The following is a 16,991-nucleotide window of genomic DNA, read 5'->3' as shown; positions in this document are numbered from 1 at the left end:
ATTAATTAACCCTTTTTGTTCCAGATGTGTCAGCTCAGGACCGCGAGCTCTTACTGGACTACGTCGAAAAATACTCGATGATTTCTCTCTATCCTCTCCTCTTCTGTCCCCCGTTCACTTCGGATGAAGATCAGGACTTGGAAATCCAGGAGAGGATTCGACAACTCAAATGGGTTAACGCCAAACATTTGGACTGCGGCATTGAAGAGACGAACGCCACCGTGCGGGACCTTGTGTATAACTCGATGACAAGTGAGTAGAACGAGTTGTACAAGTAACTAAAGAACTGTATTGTTTTGTACAAAGCTTATGGTACCTGAGATCAATGTGAAATTCTTTAGCTTTAACATATCATTTCGTAAGGCATAAATGGTATCCTAAGGCTAAAGACATTAAGAAATCACATTTGATTGGGTTTGATGAGGCCATGGATATGGAGGGAGCAGAGTGCTTGGTGTCCCCTCTTATGCCGCAGGTATGAGTAGCTTTGTATAATTTAAAGCGTACTACTCACGGGAATGAATCGTTTCGCAAAAGTTGCGAAATAAATGTTTCGAGTTTTGAGCAATATTCAAGATGGGTTTTATCTATGTTTTATCATACTTATAAAATGTTTCAAAAATAAGTCTGGAGAGGAAAAAAGTTGCTGGATTGTTGCACAAACATTTCTGGATTGCTGAGAAACAATGTCTCTCTTTCAAACCTCTTCAAAATATGTAGGCCAGCCTAGTTAGCTTAGGACAAGCAACCACACTAGTAGATCATTGATGGCCGAGGCCACAAGTGAGCGTATTTGGATTAACTTCGGATCAAGCAATCTGATTGGGGTTGATTTCAAAAAATTCCGCCCGGGGCGGATTTTATCCTGATGGGATAATGTTCGTTCTCGGAACGGCTGGGTTTCTCCTATCCTGTCTTCCTTCTCTCTTCGATTTCGGGACGATAAGACCATAGGAGTTACAGTTCCCTCTGTCAAACCTCTTTTAAAAAAAATAATAAAATATTTAATAATAATAATTACGAGTAATCTCTCATTCTTTCTTTCTCTTTTTAGGTGATTGGTCTGTCAGAGTTGTCCAAAAATTCAAGTGCCATAACTCGATTGGAAGAGGGAGAGAGAGACATGATGAGTGAGGGAGAGAGTAGTAATCCTGAAGACGATATGTCGAATGTACTATCCCCTGGTGTGTAAATCAAGCATTTTATTAAACATTTTAAAATTTAAAGGCAATCGCTCTACCGTCCAAGCTAACTAGGCTCAATTTTATCCCATTTCTAGCCACTTTAGTTAGCTTGGTTGGTAGCGCTTCTGTCTTGTAAGCGCTAGGCCGCGGGTTCGATTCCCGCCCGGGGCAGATTTTATCCTGAACGGATAATATTCGTTCTCGGAATGGCAGGTTTTCTCCTATCCTGTCTTCTCTCGCTAGGCCGCGGGTTCGATTCCCGCCCGGGGCAGATTTTATCCTGAACGGATAATATTCGTTCTCGGAATGGCAGGTTTTCTCCTATAATGTCTTCCTTCTCCCTTCAATTTCGAGGTTTTAAGGGTCCGTTCACATCGTCACATAAATTTCCTTCATCCCATCTTTTTTTTCTATATCTTTTGTATTTTTATTTTTATTTATTTTTCTTTTTCACATAGCGCTTAGTTCTTTTTACCCCTCGAAAAAGTGTATTTTACCCCTCGGGGGGTAAATACCCCCAGGTTGGGAACCAATTTCCTTCTCCCTTCGATTTCTGAATGATAAGAACTTGGCAGTTAAAATTCCCTCTATTAAACGTCTTGAAAAATTGGTACTTCTTTACAAGTCACGTCAATGGAAAATTGCTACCAAAAGGAGCTTTCAGAATTTGTGCAGTGACCAGTGTTATTATAGGGTTAGGTTTAACAGAAAAAAGAGTTTACAAGTCACGTCAATGGAAAATTGCTACCAAAAGGAGCTTTCAGAATTTGTGCAGTGACCAGTGTTATTATAGGGTTAGGTTTAAAACATAAAAGAGCTTTTTTTTCATTGTCGTGGCTTCTGAATAATTACCAACGTTAGGTGCTTCCTCAATCTATAAAACTAGACAAAGAGCTTTTTTTCATTGTCGTGGCTTCTGAATAATTACCTACCAAACGTTAGGTGCTTCCTCAATCTATAAAACTAGACAAAGAGCTTTTTTTCATTGTCGTGGCTTCTGAATAATTACCTACCAAAAAAAATAAAATTATTATTTTCCATTATTTCCCAGGCATTCATTCGGCGGAAACCACGTCTCTACAATCTCTAGATCTCAACACGAATATAACGTCAGATGACCTCCCAGTACCACAACCCTCTGGCACATTCCCTTCAACCAATCAGGAGTCAGGACACACCCCTCCTTCTAATCAGGGCGGAGTCAATACTTTGTCCAATCAGAAGGGAGCTCACACTTCCCCTCCTTCAAATCAAGGCGGAGTCAATAATTCGTCAGCCAATCAAAAGTCAGCTCATACCTCCCCTCCTTCCAGTCAAAGCGGGGCTATCTCTTCGTCCAATCAAAAGTCAGTTCATACTTCCCCTTCAAATGAGGGCGGGGCTAATATCTCATCAGCCAATCAGGAAGTAGATGGTTCTTCCCCTCCTACCCAGGGGGGAGGAGCTGGTGTTTCTCCTACCCAGGGAGGTAGCAGTACTTCTTCACCGTCCAGGAAACCCGGCCAAGATGGATCCTCTTCATATCAGGTAAGACCAAAAACCAGTTGCGCTTACTTAGAACAGAATATATCCTGTTTATACTGCCAGAATGAGACTGAAAAGTAGTCCCTTTATTCCCGCAGTCTAAACAAGGTCTTGTGTATTTATTACAAAATGGGTGTGAATTTTAGGTTTCTTTACTGGTTTCACCGAAAAAGTCAAGGATCTAGAGCAGAAATAATGAGGAACTAGGGAATTTGTCTTTTTCTTCTACGTCTTCTAGATCCTGAGATAAATCGAGTTGAAAAATTCTGGTAAATCTCATTTAGTTACGTCACGGAATACGCTCCCGTACGTGATGACGTCACGGCGTAGAATGCCGCCAAGCGTTGCACCGGTCTTAACCAAAAGTTTCGTGTCGCATCCTTATCACATTTGAAAGATACATACCAAATTTCAAATCTCTAGCTCTTACCGTTCTCGAGATATTTTGTTTACAGACAGACACACAGATGGACCAATGGCTGAAACTTTGGATTTAGGCTCTAGGGCAGTGGTTCCCAAACTTTTTTTTAGACAAATACCCCTTTTTAAGCTCAAATTTAGCCATTGCCCCCATAGTGCACATCTCTTCACGATTTTCCATGACTTTTTGGCCCATTTTCAGATTCCATGACTTTTCCTGGTCGCGTATAAACCCTGGTAGGCCTAGGCCGCGTCCTTTCGACCGCACTCTGGCTGGGGTAAATGTGAGGTGGCGAGTAGCTTGTTACCGAATCAAAGGTAAAAATCCCGTCACCAAAAAACTTACCATCAGTCATAGACAAAAGGCCATAGCAGCTGCTAAGGTTTTTAGTGACGTCAAACCCCCAACAAACAATTACATACAAGAGGCAAGAGATAATTCTCAAAACTAAAAGTTGAAATAAAAAGGTAGGTAAAAGAAAGTAAAAGATTTTCTCTACGTATTTACACAGGGATTGGTCCAAATATAAAGAACTCGGCTTTACACACTTCGCAAAAATCTGAATCTTATATTATAAAATCAAGATCCATTCACATTTCACACACTGATTTTTCTTTTTTTTTCTTTATACTTACTTGAATACGGCTATTTCTCCATCCATGTTTCCAGCTAGCAGGAAATCCCCACAAGGGGAACATTGCTGTGAGAGTGTGGTATTGTAATCCGACTTATCGACCATTGTAAAAGCCGAAAATTTCGTTTAAATTCTAGTTAAAGTAATAAAGTTGCCACAAATTAAACTTTTCCCTTCTGATTCTTCTGAAAGAGAGAGGAAAAAATTTGAACTTTCAAAATTTCGAGGTTAGGTGTTTTATCATTTTGTTTACAAACACTAGGGTCCCCTTACACCATGCATTTTTTTGTCTCCTGAAAATTTGAAAATTTCATCAATACGTTATGATTTCATTTTGCATTTTAAAAATATATATTAATTTTGCTACCTACATTTATTTTATAATTTAAATTTTAATTCATAAGTACTTTAATTTTCCCTTTATTACCGTAAAAAATCTAATTGAAATATCAATCAAAATTCAAATTCAAAAAAGAACATCAGAATCATTATCAACTTATCAGCGGATGACGTCATCCAGCCCCTGATTTCCCTCATACTTATGCAATGTGCCATTAAAACGTGTTTTGACACTAAAATCTGACCATCGAAAATTTGACCCGATTACATTACTTTCCTTCCTATAGGATAAGGAAAGTAATAATTTTATTTATTTATTTACACGCTAAGCAGCAAGGCCATGTAAAGTAATGAGTTAATAATGAAAAATGATGCCCACCAGAAGATTTCCATAGCCGAGTTTGATAGAGGGACCTGTAACAACGGAGGTCTTTCCCGAAATCGAAGAGAGTAGGACAGGATAGGAGCCAGCCATTCCGATAACGAACATTCCCCCCGGGGCGGTAATCGAACCCGCGAGCTTTCGCTAACATGGCACCTTCCAAGTACCTTCCAAGCTAACTAAGCTGGCAAGTATTGTCGATGCTTTGGTGAGCCTAGTTAGTTTGGAGAGTAGCGCGCCTGCCTTGTAAGCCCTGGGTCGCGGGTTCGATTCCCGCCCGGGGCGGATAATGTTTGTTCTCGGAACGGCTGGCTTTCTCCTATCCTTTCGTCTCTCTTCGATTTCAGGACGATAAGACCCTGGCAGTTACAGTTCCCTCTGTTTACCTCCTGTTAGTTTCTTACTTTCATCAAATCATTTCAGTCTCATGAGTCATACGAACTGGAAACTTTACTGTTTCACTGCATCCCTTTCTCTCCTTCTCCTTTGCCACAAAGACATGTTTGGGATACCCTTTCCTCTTCACAACTTCCCATAGGAAGTATCGGAGAATACTTACTTGAATACGGCTATTTCTCCATCCATGTTTCCAGCTAGCAGGAAATCCCCACAAGGGGAACATTGCTGTGAGAGTGTGGTGTTGTAATCCGACTTATCGACCATTGTAAAAGCCGAAAATTTCGTTTAAATTCTAGTTTCTCAAATATACATTTCGTGACCAAGTTCTGTAATTTGATGAGTGGAGAAGCGGGGTATTTCTTTACCAACTTGGTGAGTTCTTGTGGTTTATTGGACAATAATCGGGAAAAGTCAACAGATTTAATGTCCTTCAGGTACTGAACATTTTGGCCAAATTTCATCCAGAGTGGGAAAACAGTTTGGGAGTGAAAGCGAAACAAAGAATTCCCTGAAGCCCCCATTAGGTCCAATATCTAATTAGCAAATCTCCTCTATGTAATTATAATTACCTATCTTACGTATTCTTGAGAGTTCATTGCAACGGTCAATAGATTAATTAGACTTACTTTATCATGGACTATTACTGTCTACCGCGGCTGTTCTACTACCTTTCAAGATAACAACGAGTGTCCATGATAAAGTAAGTCTAATTAAAATAAATAATTACCTATGTGTTGCCAATGTTTGACAAATGTCATTAAAAAAGTACAAACTGTCCAGGCAATGGTGGATCGAACAGCAAATCAAAGACAAACCGTTGAATGAAAAACGTGAACTTTTCTGCCATGTTTTGTCAATGTTGGTCAATTATTTGTTAGGTTTATATTAGACATCCTATGTATTAACATTATTCTTACCGTTTTTATTATTACCAATAATAATACCTAGTATCCAATAATAATAAAAACGGTAAGAATAATGTTGGTCAAATTGTTCTCGAGTTATCGCCGGAAAAAAACCAGACAGATGCAAAACTATTGAGTTATTAAAACTTGGAGAACTCATACAAGAGAATTGTCTCCTAGGTACTTACTTAAAGTGAAGCATTGAAAAAAAAAAAAAAAAAAACGCTTTAAACGCCCTCCCAACTAAGCTAACTATCCTGGCCAAGTGAAGCAATAAAAAAAACAACTTAAAATTCACTCCGCTTTTTCTCTATTTCAGAGTTGTGCCGTGTCGTTCATTGAAAACCTGACCGCTGAATCTCTCAACATGGACCCGGGTGACTTTGAACAGTACATGAATGGGAGTCTGGCCCCTACATCTACCTGGGAATCTGCCATGGTCATGTGTGAGGTGAGTTTACCCCGCGTTACTTTAATCAGAATGGAAATTTTTGACCTGCCTCGGTGGTGTAGTCGTCAAGACGCTCGCCTGGTAATCAGGAGGATGGGTTCAATCCCAGCCGAGGTATGGAATTTTATCCTCAATATAATTTGAAAATTTGACCACAATAATAGTAGTAGCCTACTGCTTTAGTAAAGGGATTTTTCAGTCCTATGCGAGCAGTATAAAAAAAGCACTATTAATATCAATTTAAAATTGGCAAAACTTTTTCCAGCATTTCAAGACATGCGATTTTTCAGTCTTATTCGAGTTTGGAACTGGTGCATTCAACGTGCTAATATTTTTAGGCTAGTCTATTTTTTCCATTAATTACTTTAGCTTAGATAGTTGTAATTTACAAATGCTCAACATTTGGTTGAGTGGAAAGAGCTTGTGTGAGAATCCTGCTTTTTTTTTTGCAACATAATACTCTTTATTTATGACACTTGTTTTCGGAGTTTGGATTTTTCCCAACTTTTTACATAGGAATCGACCATTTATTTATAATTTTTACCCATTTGCAACTGCTCCATTCTCAAAACGAAAAGTTGAAATAAAAAGGTAGGTAAAAGAAAGTAAAAGATTTTCTCTACGTATTTACACAGGGATTGGTCCAGATATAAAGAACTTAGCTTTGCACACTTCGCAAAAATCTGAATAAGAATATAGGTTTAAAGGAAAAACATTAAAAATATATCAATCTTTCGAGGCTTTTTTACTGTTGGAACACGGCCTACATTGGACTGTCTGTGTCGTAGCATGCCAATCCTGTAGTATGTCCCTCATCAGATGGTCAATAAGAGACAGTACTTCCCGTTTAGGTGCTGGGTCAACACAAGAGCACCAGAAAGTTAACCTATTCAAATCGAAACACGAGCTTCTTTTTTTATCGTATCACGTTGAAAACACCAGTTCTCATCCGATCACTCAAGTTAAGCACCGTCAAGCGCGGATAGTACTTGGATGGGTGGTAAGCATCACCCATACAGCCCAAAATATTGGATTAACGTTGAGGACTGATTGCATGACCATAATAATAGGTAAAGTCCTGGTACTTGCGAAAGCCAAAGTGCAAAATCGTTTTCAGGAGCATACATGGGTCATTTGGTAGAGCAAAGTGGTTTCCAGGATCAGACCATAAATCCAAAGGGAAAGGATAACTTGTTGTTATACCTATGTACATATAGACATATACATAGATTATATAGACATATACATAGATTTATTATTTTATTATTATTAACAATAATAATAAAATAATAAATGAGTAACTATGTAAATATTGAAACATTGAGTTATATTAGGTTCATAAATAAAGCCTTCTTAAAAGCCGATAAATTTGTCTGTTTTTCTGTTGTGACTTTTGAGAGTCGCAGGATTCCTTTTTCTATGTCTTCAGTGCACTGGAAAATAAATAATTAACTTCTCCTAAATCTATATTAATAGTAAAACTAATCTTAATAACTAATAAAATCGAAATTACAATTACAAATTATGCAAAATCATTTCTTTTCCCCAGGGTATGCACTCTATGTACGAACATCTGAGCACGCTGGCGGATTTGGCGGCCCGCCAAGCCGCAGTTCTGGCCGGCACCAAACAGCTGCGGTCCGATTTGGAGTCTTTCCGCACCGAGATAAGTCTCTCCGTAGAGCGGATTCGAACTGAAATACCCTTACCGCTAAATGAGCCGCAGATTGGGTTTGATGAGGCCATGGATATGGAGGGAGCAGAGTGCTTGGTGTCCCCTCTTATGCCGCAGGTATGAGTAGCTTTGTATAATATAAAGCGTACTACTCACGGGAATGAATCGTTTCGCAAAAGTTGCGAAATAAATGTTTGGAATTTTGAGCAATATTCAAGATGGACCGGACCAACGGAACAAACCAAAGGAAAAGGAAAAAATAAAACCACAAACGGAAAATCGTTGAAGGTTTGAAATTTTAAATGGAAACGTGGCGCATTGCATACCTATATGAGGGAAATCACTTACCTAAATCGATACCGGACCAACGGAACAAACCAAAGGAAAAGGAAAAAATAAAACCACAAACGGAAAATCGTTGTGGAAAATCGTTGAAGGTTTGAAATTTTAAATAGAAACGTGGCACATTGCATACCTACGAGGGAAATCAGGGGCTGGATGACGTCATCCACTGATAAGTTGATAATGCTTTGATTCTGATCCTGATGTTCTTTTTTGAATTTGATTGATAGGTAGGTATTTCAATTAGATTTTTTACGGTAATAAAGGGAAAATTAAAGTACTTATGTATTAAAATTTAAATTACAATAAATGTAGGTAGCAAAATTAATTTTTAAAATGCAAAATGAAATCATATCGTAGTTTTTTTTTTCAAGAGGTTTGATAGAGGGAGCTGTAATTGCTAAAGTCTTTTTGTCCCAGAAGCAAGGAGGGAAGGAAGGCAGGATACAAGAAAGCCAGCCATTCTGAGAAAGGATTAAAAGATGAGAAAGGATCTATTTAGGATAAAATCCACCCCATGTGGGAATCAAACCCGTGACCTAGTTCTTACAAGGCAGTTGCACTACCCTTCAAGCTAACTAGGCTGGCAAATGGAAGTTTCTATCATGAATACAAACTTGAGTTTTGTACCTATTCATGAATTTATTTAATTTTGACATCCTTTGTAAATACTATTTTACTTAAGTTATATATGAAATGGATACTTACAAGTAGGTTTTATAACTTAAGTAAAATAGTATTGAGTTTTGTATTTGAACTTGTTTCTGTACTCACATATTTATCCAAAATAAAGTGTTTTTTTTTTTAATCTAATTTTTGATTTACCAGCAGCTGACAGGTTTCGGCATTTGCTCAAAGGCTATTAACTCACAATTTATAAATACTGTGAATATAATCTTCGTGTCCCTTGTAGTCACGAATCCACCTTCCATCCTCCAAACAGAAGACATGTATTTTGTTGTCCCCGCATCCTGCGTACAAATTTGATCCAAGTCCTTCACTGGAATCGTCCACTAGCATTGAGTTGATATCACATCTTTCTATCATGTCTCTGTGAGGCAGAAGGGAAACAAAATTGTTAAAAAATGGTCACTTTCTGGTGTTTTCGTGTTGACCCGGCACCTAAACGAGAAGTAGTGTGTCTCTTTTCACCCATCTGATAAGAGGTATACATGCTACAACACAGACCACACAAGTCTAAGCAGTTGTTTCATTCCTACAAAATAAAAATAGCAGTGAAACACTTTTTTTCTAAGAATAGGTACATACTGAAAGTAACACAGGCTATTTAAAATTGACATATTCCATCCTGATTTGATATGGTGACACTTCAAAAAGGTGTAAAAAATGAGATGAAGTTGTGATTGTGATGTGCATTGATCATATTGATCCCAGCATGGTAAATGTACCCAAAAGACTTAACCAGAATTCACCCTCAAAATGCCCAATTTCTTGAATACTTATCTGAAATCATAGTACTTACTTTTATGAGGCCAAAACACATTTTATTTTATTTTTATCATTTATGCCTCATTGTATGCCTTTACTTGTACAAGTGTACACCTATGCCAATGCAACCCTAATTGGTACTCACTCCAGCACAATATGATACTCACAGAGCTGCAGGTACTTTTATGGTCCAGGTAACTTCGGGAGATTTGGAATTGGTAATGGAGTCCCAGCGATACCCGATGATTTCTGTAGTTGTTCCCACAATTAGGAACTGTTCTGTGGATGTCATACTGCATACTTGGAGTGACTGAGGAACATTGAAGTGATATATTGGTCTCCCTTTGGTATTTTCTGACGAAGAGGAGTTGAATATTGATTGTAAACTGGAAAAGAAGGGGAAAATTGCACTTTTAATGGTGGCACATTCCTGAAATTTATATTTCACAATATTTTAACATCACAACAACTAATATGAAATGATACCTATTTGAAAGGTTTCTCTTCTGCTACATTTCATTATTATCTATGTAATATTAAAGTTATTGCCAAGTGAGTAGGTATGAAGTTCTTCATGTAATGTGGAACAGGGCTCTGATACATATTTCTAGATATTAAATTTGAGAGCATGTTACAACAGAGTTTATTTTGAGATCCAAGGTAACATCTTCAAGAGTTTTAATATGACCTAAATTTCATATCTTTTCCCTATGAATATCCCTGGAACATTGGTAGGTATCATTTTATACTTTACACATCTGGTTTTTACCTCCTGTTAGTTTCTTACTTTCATCAAATCATTTCAGTCTCATGAGTCATACGAACTGGAAACTTTACTGTTTCACTGCATCCTTTTCTCCCCTTCTCCTTTGCCACAAAGACATGTTTGGGATACCCTTTCCTCTTCACAACTTCCCATAGGAAGTATCGGTTAATTCGTCAGCCAATGAGAAGTCAGCTCATACCTCCCCTCCTTCCAGTCAAAGCGGGGCTATCTCTTCGTCCAATCAAAAGTCAGTTGATACTTCCCCTTCAAATGAGGGCGGGGCTAATATCTCATCAGCCAATCAGGAAGTAGATGGTTCTTCCCCTCTTACCCAGGGGGGAGGAGCTGGTGTTTCTCCTACCCAGGGAGGTAGCAGTACTTCTTCACCGTCCAGGAAACCCGGCCAAGATGGATCCTCTTCATATCAGGTAAGACCAAAAACCAGTTGCTCTTACTTAGAATAGAATATATCCTGTTTATACTGCCAGAATGAGACTGAAAAGTCCCTTTACTCTCGCAGTCTAAACAATCTCTTATGTATTTAGTACAAAATAGGTGTGAATTTTAGGTTTCTTTACTGGTTTCACCGAAAAAGTCAAGGATCTAGAGCAGAAATAATGAGAAACTAGGGAATTTGTCTTTTTCTTCTACGTCTTCTAGATCCCGAGATAAATCGATTTGAAACATTCTGGTAAATCTCATTTAGTTACGTCACGGAATACGCTCCCGTACGCGATGACGTCACGGCCGTTGAACTAAATGGATACATTCGTGTTGTTCTTACAGGGTTTCTCAAGACAAAGGCTGCAGATTCCGACCATACCGTGTGAACCAGAGGTATCTACAGACGAGGATTCCAGTGAATAAAGTCACCCTGTATAACCCAAATGAAGTGATTAAAACCAAAGTCTAAAATAGTATCCTTATCTCGGATGAAATCCGCCCCGGGTAGGAATTGAACCCGCGACCTAGCGCTTACAAGGCTGGCTTACGAGACAGATTTATCATACTATCTGATCGTATGACGAAATCGTAGCTCGAGTCTAAAGGTAGAAACATTACTATCACGTCACGTGAGCTCATGGGGAGTCAGAAAGATGTAGTTCGAAGTTTCCTTTATTTTACTGTAGGTACTCGTAATTTTGTTCAGAACAGCTACACTACTATCACGTCACGTGACGTGAGGGTAGTGTGGCCATCATGAACGAAATTACCTACAATATTATGGGAAAAGTTATAACTACATTTTACTGTTTCTGACTCCCATGAACTCACGTGAATATCTTTCTTCAATTCTTAAATTTATAAACGAAAATATGACTACTTACCATCCAGTCTTCATTGATAGACACATCTCCCACCCATTTTCCCAGGTGGGATCTGGCCAGCTTCAGGTTCTGTGAGGGGTGCACGATGGCTGTGTGTTCTTTTTGTCGACTATCCCACAGTCGGACACTGCCATCCTCGCCACAGCTGGCTAGTTTTGATTCACTGGAAGATACAATGGAAATAAATTAATGAAAACCATTGTTTTTTTTTTTCAAGAGGTTTGATAGAGGGAGCTGTAATTGCTAAAGTCTTTTTGTCCCAGAAGCAAGGCAGGATACGAGAAAGCCAGCCATTCTGAGAAAGGATCTGTTTAGGATAAAATTCACCCCATGTGGGAATCAAACCCATGACCTAGTTCTTACAAGGCAGTTGCACTACCCTTCAAGCTAACTAGGCTGGCAAATGGAAGTTTCTATCATGAATACAAACTTGAGTTTTGTACCTATTCATGAATTTATTTAATTTTGACATCCTTTGTAAATTCCATTTAAAATTTCAAACCTTCAACGATTTTCCGTTTGTGGTTTTATTTTTTCCTTTTCCTTTGGTTTGTTCCGTTGGTCCGGTATATCTATTTAGGTAAGTAATCATTTTAAATTGGAGCTTTAAGTAAGGTTCGTTCTTCGTTATAGATACCGACCTACTTTCCTATCGAGGTTCTACCGAAAACCCAATAATATACCTATTAGCAGAATAAGGTATTACCCTACATATGAAAATAAATAAGAGATAGTAAGGCCGCTACATTCCTCACTCAAAGGATATCCCTCGCTATTCAGCGGGGGAACTCGGCAGCGGTCATGGGAACAGTAGGTAGGTACTCTACCAACTTTTCCAAGTTTGAAATGATTTTTTTATAAAAGAAGAACACAAATAGGTAGCTTTTACTCTTCACAGAAAAGCTATTGTGTTGTTCTTTTCTAGATGAATCTTCACAAAGTCACGTCAGAATCTATCAAGATTTTTTATGTTAGGTAGGTATCTAGTTTTTACCTATTCGTGTTCTAAATAAAGCAGAAATAACATTTTATTAGTATCGTGTATCGACGAGATACAAGAAATTGGTAAGTAGGTACCTATTTTAGGTCGGTAGGTACCTAGGTATGCAGGTAGATATTTCAAAACCGCGAGGTTCGCCCCCAAGACACAGTACCTCAGTGCTAATTTCTTGACATTATAAAATTGTTAGATCAATTTTCTTTTCTTACATGTACCATGTACCTACCATAGATTTGTTTATTGAATTTTAACAGATCTCTGCATCTCTGATGTAAGTACCTATGTAGCAATGGAGCAGTTGCATTTGTGTAAAATTTATGAATAAAAGGTCGATTCCTATGAAAAAGGTTGTGAAAAATCCAAATCTGAGGTCAAAACTCCGAAAAAATAACTGTAAAAGGTCGAATATTCAATTTTCATTTTCCGTTCTAATGAAAGAGTTCAAAGATGTGTGTTGTGTGACGTCAGACTTCAGGCAGTTGTCTCGCTAGGTAGCGCCAATATGCAAGCACGCTGGCGGAAGAGCAGAAAGAAATGCGCAGAAACGTATGCGCACAAACATACTAATGTGTTACCTGCGAGGGAGCTTTGCTCGGAACATTTAATATGACGTCATTGTGTACGCGAGCGTATGCCGTGACGTCAGAGTTCACGATTTACCGGTATTTTTTTAATCGTCAAAGTCGAATCAACCACAAAACAACATGCCACCTTTAAGTCCATTCCATTTCTAATTCAGAATGAGTAATTTCAGTATAACCACTTTAGACATACCTGATTACAGTGACTACAATCATTGAGTCATTATTTTCCATAATAATTGACTATATTTACTTTCAATCTCCTAGAACAGTGATTCTCAACCGGGGGTACGCGTACCCCTTATAGGTACGTACCCGGATTTAATCTCACGATCTCCCGCCACCATCATAATGAGTACCAGGTATCCATAATCCATACCTAGTATGATGGTACCATTACTAATGAGTTCTGAACACATTGAGTACCTTTTTGGACTGTACTGCACTGACAAGCTGTCAAAATTTGCTTTTGTTATCCTTTTTTCCGCCAGTACACATTTATTTATTTATTTTCGCATACCCTCGGAGGGTCTCTCGCGTACCCCAATTTAAAAAAAAAAAAAAAAAAAAAAAAAACTCGGACTTTCTTCTTAAATTCCTTGAATATAAAATAAATAATAGGTAGGTACATCAACAGAATAATAGATACGTATAACTATGAATTTTCAAACCTTCAATTATTTGTGTCTGGCCAAACTCAAGATTTAGGTTAATCCATGCAACATAGATATGTGCGAACATGAACATCAATATGGATATAGACAGGTATTTCGCCAATATCTGACAGTCTAGAGTTGAAATTCTCAACAGAGCATTAAAAACAGAATAAAAATAGCTTAAACATGAGAACGAAAAATAGGGGAGGGTCCAATTGAGAGGAAATTACGGATCGCCAACACTTTATTTTGAATAGGTACTATAAATAGATACTTACGTATACATAATATAGAGATAATGATTTGGTATAGACTCTTTTAATCTAGGTGAGCGAAAAAATTAGCAAGTCTACATTTTATTTTAATGATGATGGCAAAATTGCAAATTTGGGGTTTGGAAATTGAACGTTTTGGAAAAGAACCGTAAAGAAATCGACCAAGAAATCTCATACATAAATTTATGGACTAACAATACTAAGATATGTAGGTAACTAAATATAAATTAGTAGGTTTATTGATTTTACTTATTGTATCTAATGTTCCTTGATGGACCTAATGTTATCATCTTTGGATTGATCCAAGTCCTTCACTGGAATCGTCCACTAGCATTGAGTTGATATCACATCTTTCTATCATGTCTCTGTGAGGCAGAAGGGAAACGAAATTGTTAAAAAATGGTCACTTTCTGGTGTTTTTGTGTTGACCCGGCACCTAAACGGGAAGTAGTGTGTCTCTTTTCACCCATCTGGTGAGAGGTATACATGCTACAACACAGACCACACAAGTCTAAGCAGTTGTTTCATTCCTACAAAATAAAAATAGCAGTGAAACACCCACCCAACAAGGTAAAGAGTTTTTTTTATTCCCAAAAAAAAAAAAAAGAATGAAAACCTTTTTTTTTTTTTTTTTTTTTTTTTTTTTTTTTTCAAGAATAGGTACCTACTGAAAGTAACACAGGCTATTTTAAATTGACATATTCCATCCTGATTTGATGTGGTGACACTTCAAAAAGGTGTAAAAAATGAGATGAAGTTGTGATTGTGATGTGTAGTGATCCCAGCATGGTAAGTATGTACTTACCCAAAAGATGGGTTAACACTTAACCAGAATCCATCCTCAAAATGCCAATTTTTACTTTTTTAATTTCTAAAATCATGGTAAGTACATACTTTTATGAGGCCAAAACACATTTTGTTTTATTTTTATCATTTATGCCTCCTTGTATGCCTTTACGCCCTTTACCTGTACAAGTGTACACCTATGCCAATGCAACCCTACTTGGTACTCACTCCAGCACAATATGATACTCACAGAGCTGCAGGTACTTTTATGGTCCAGGTAACTTCGGGAGATTTGGAATTGATAATGGAGTCCCAGCGATACCCGATGATTTCTGTAGTTGTTCCCACAATAAGGAACTGTTCTGTGGATGTCATACTGCATACTTGGAGTGACTGAGGAACATTGAAGTGATATATTGGTCTCCCTTTGGTATTTTCTGATGACGAGGAGTTGAATATTGATTGTAAACTGGAAAAAAAGGGGAAAATTGGACTTTTAATTGCTGGCTCATTCCTGAAATTTATATTTCACAATATTTTGACATCACAACAACCAATATGAAATGATACCTATTTGAAAGGTTTCTCTTCTGCAAGATTTCGTGTAATATTAAAGTTATCGCCAAGTGAGTAGGTATGAAGTTCTTCATGTAATGTGGAACAGGGCTCTGATATATATTTCTAGATATTAAATTTGAGAGCATGTACAACAGAGTATATTTTGAGATCCAAGGTAACATCTTCAAGAGTTTTAATATGACCTAAATTTCATATCTTTTCCTATGAATGTCCCTGGAACATTGGTATCATTTTATACTTTACACATCTGGTTTTTACCTCCTGTTAGTTTCTTACTTTCATCAAATCATTTCAGTCTCATGAGTCATACGAACTGGAAACTTTACTGTTTCACTGCATCCCTTTCTCTCCTTCTCCTTTGCCACAAAGACATGTTTGGGATACCCTTTCCTCTTCACAACTTCCCATAGGAAGTATCGGAGAATACTTACTTGAATACGGCTATTTCTCCATCCATGTTTCCAGCTAGCAGGAAATCCCCACAAGGGGAACATTGCTGTGAGAGTGTGGTGTTGTAATCCGACTTATCGACCATTGTAAAAGCCGAAAATTTCGTTTAAATTCTAGTTAAAGTTGCCACAAATTAAACTTTTCCCTTCTGATTCTTCTGAAAGAGAGAGGAAAAAATTTGAACTTTCAAAATTTCGAGGTTAGGTGTTTTATCATTTTGTTTACAAACACTAGGGTCCCCTTACACCATGCATTTTTTTGTCTCCTGAAAATTTGAAAATTTCATCAATACCTACGATATGATTTCATTTTGCATTTTAAAAATTAATTTTGCTACCTACATTTATTGTAATTTAAATTTTAATACATAAGTACTTTAATTTTCCCTTTATTACCGTAAAAAATCTAATTGAAATATCAATCAAAATTCAAATTCAAAAAAGAACATCAGAATCATTATCAACTTATCAGCGGATGACGTCATCCAGCCCCTGATTTCCCTCATACTTATGCAATGTGCCATGTTTCCATTTAAAATTTCAAACCTTCAACGATTTTCCGTTTGTGGTTTTATTTTTTCCTTGTTCGATTCCCGCCCGGGGCGGATTTTATCCTGATGGAATAATGTTCGTTCTCGGAACGGCTGGCTTTCTCCTATCCTTTCTTCTCTCTTCGATTTCAGGACGATAAGACCCTGGCAGTTACAGTTCCCTCTATTCCATTTAAAATTTCAAACCTTCAACGATTTTCCGTTTGTGGTTTTATTTTTTCCTTTTCCTTTGGTTTGTTCCGTTGGTCCGGTATCTATTTAGGTAAGTAATTTCCCTCATATAGTTATGCAATGTGCCACGTACTTTCAATTTAA

General features: G+C 37.6%; 2 protein-coding genes across 2 annotated transcripts in view; one reads left to right on the top strand and one right to left on the bottom strand.

Moving 5' to 3' along the window:
- LOC103508451 (rab5 GDP/GTP exchange factor-like) overlaps nucleotides 1-8,068 on the top strand; it is a gene marked incomplete in the record, with an annotated part of 18,501 nt that extends 10,433 nt beyond the window's left edge. Inside the window, 6 exon segments of the mRNA XM_026823052.1 lie at nucleotides 25-252; nucleotides 2,236-2,711; nucleotides 3,799-3,869; nucleotides 5,180-5,255; nucleotides 6,108-6,239; nucleotides 7,789-8,068. Coding sequence (XP_026678853.1) covers nucleotides 25-252; nucleotides 2,236-2,711; nucleotides 3,799-3,869; nucleotides 5,180-5,255; nucleotides 6,108-6,239; nucleotides 7,789-8,037 — 1,232 coding nt within the window.
- Nucleotides 8,069-9,102: 1,034 nt separating this feature from the next.
- On the bottom strand, nucleotides 9,103-16,301 carry LOC103508450 (THO complex subunit 6). The gene is made up of 3 exons (XM_008472997.3): nucleotides 16,108-16,301; nucleotides 9,873-10,091; nucleotides 9,103-9,307 (listed from the first exon to the last, which is right to left on the bottom strand). The coding sequence occupies exons 1-3, from the start codon at nucleotides 16,209-16,211 to the stop codon at nucleotides 9,124-9,126; spliced, it is 507 nt and encodes a 168-aa protein (XP_008471219.1). The 5' UTR covers nucleotides 16,212-16,301; the 3' UTR covers nucleotides 9,103-9,123.
- Between the last annotated feature and the right edge of the window lie 690 nt (nucleotides 16,302-16,991).

Source organism: Diaphorina citri, unplaced genomic scaffold, assembly GCF_000475195.1.
Source record: "Diaphorina citri unplaced genomic scaffold, Diaci psyllid genome assembly version 1.1 scaffold400, whole genome shotgun sequence".
NCBI lineage: Eukaryota > Metazoa > Arthropoda > Insecta > Hemiptera > Psyllidae > Diaphorina > Diaphorina citri.
This window is presented reverse-complemented; position numbering and strand designations above follow the sequence as displayed.

Coding starts and splice junctions, on each gene's coding strand:
- LOC103508450 (XM_008472997.3), bottom strand. CDS start 16,211: ATGGTCGATAAGTCGGATTACAACACCACACTCTCACAGCAATGTTCC. Junction 10,092..16,107: donor GGAGAAATAGCCGTATTCAA/GTAAGTATTCTC, acceptor CTTCTTTTCCAG/TTTACAATCAATATTCAACT. Junction 9,308..9,872: donor ATAAAAGTACCTGCAGCTCT/GTGAGTATCATA, acceptor TCTGCCTCACAG/AGACATGATAGAAAGATGTG.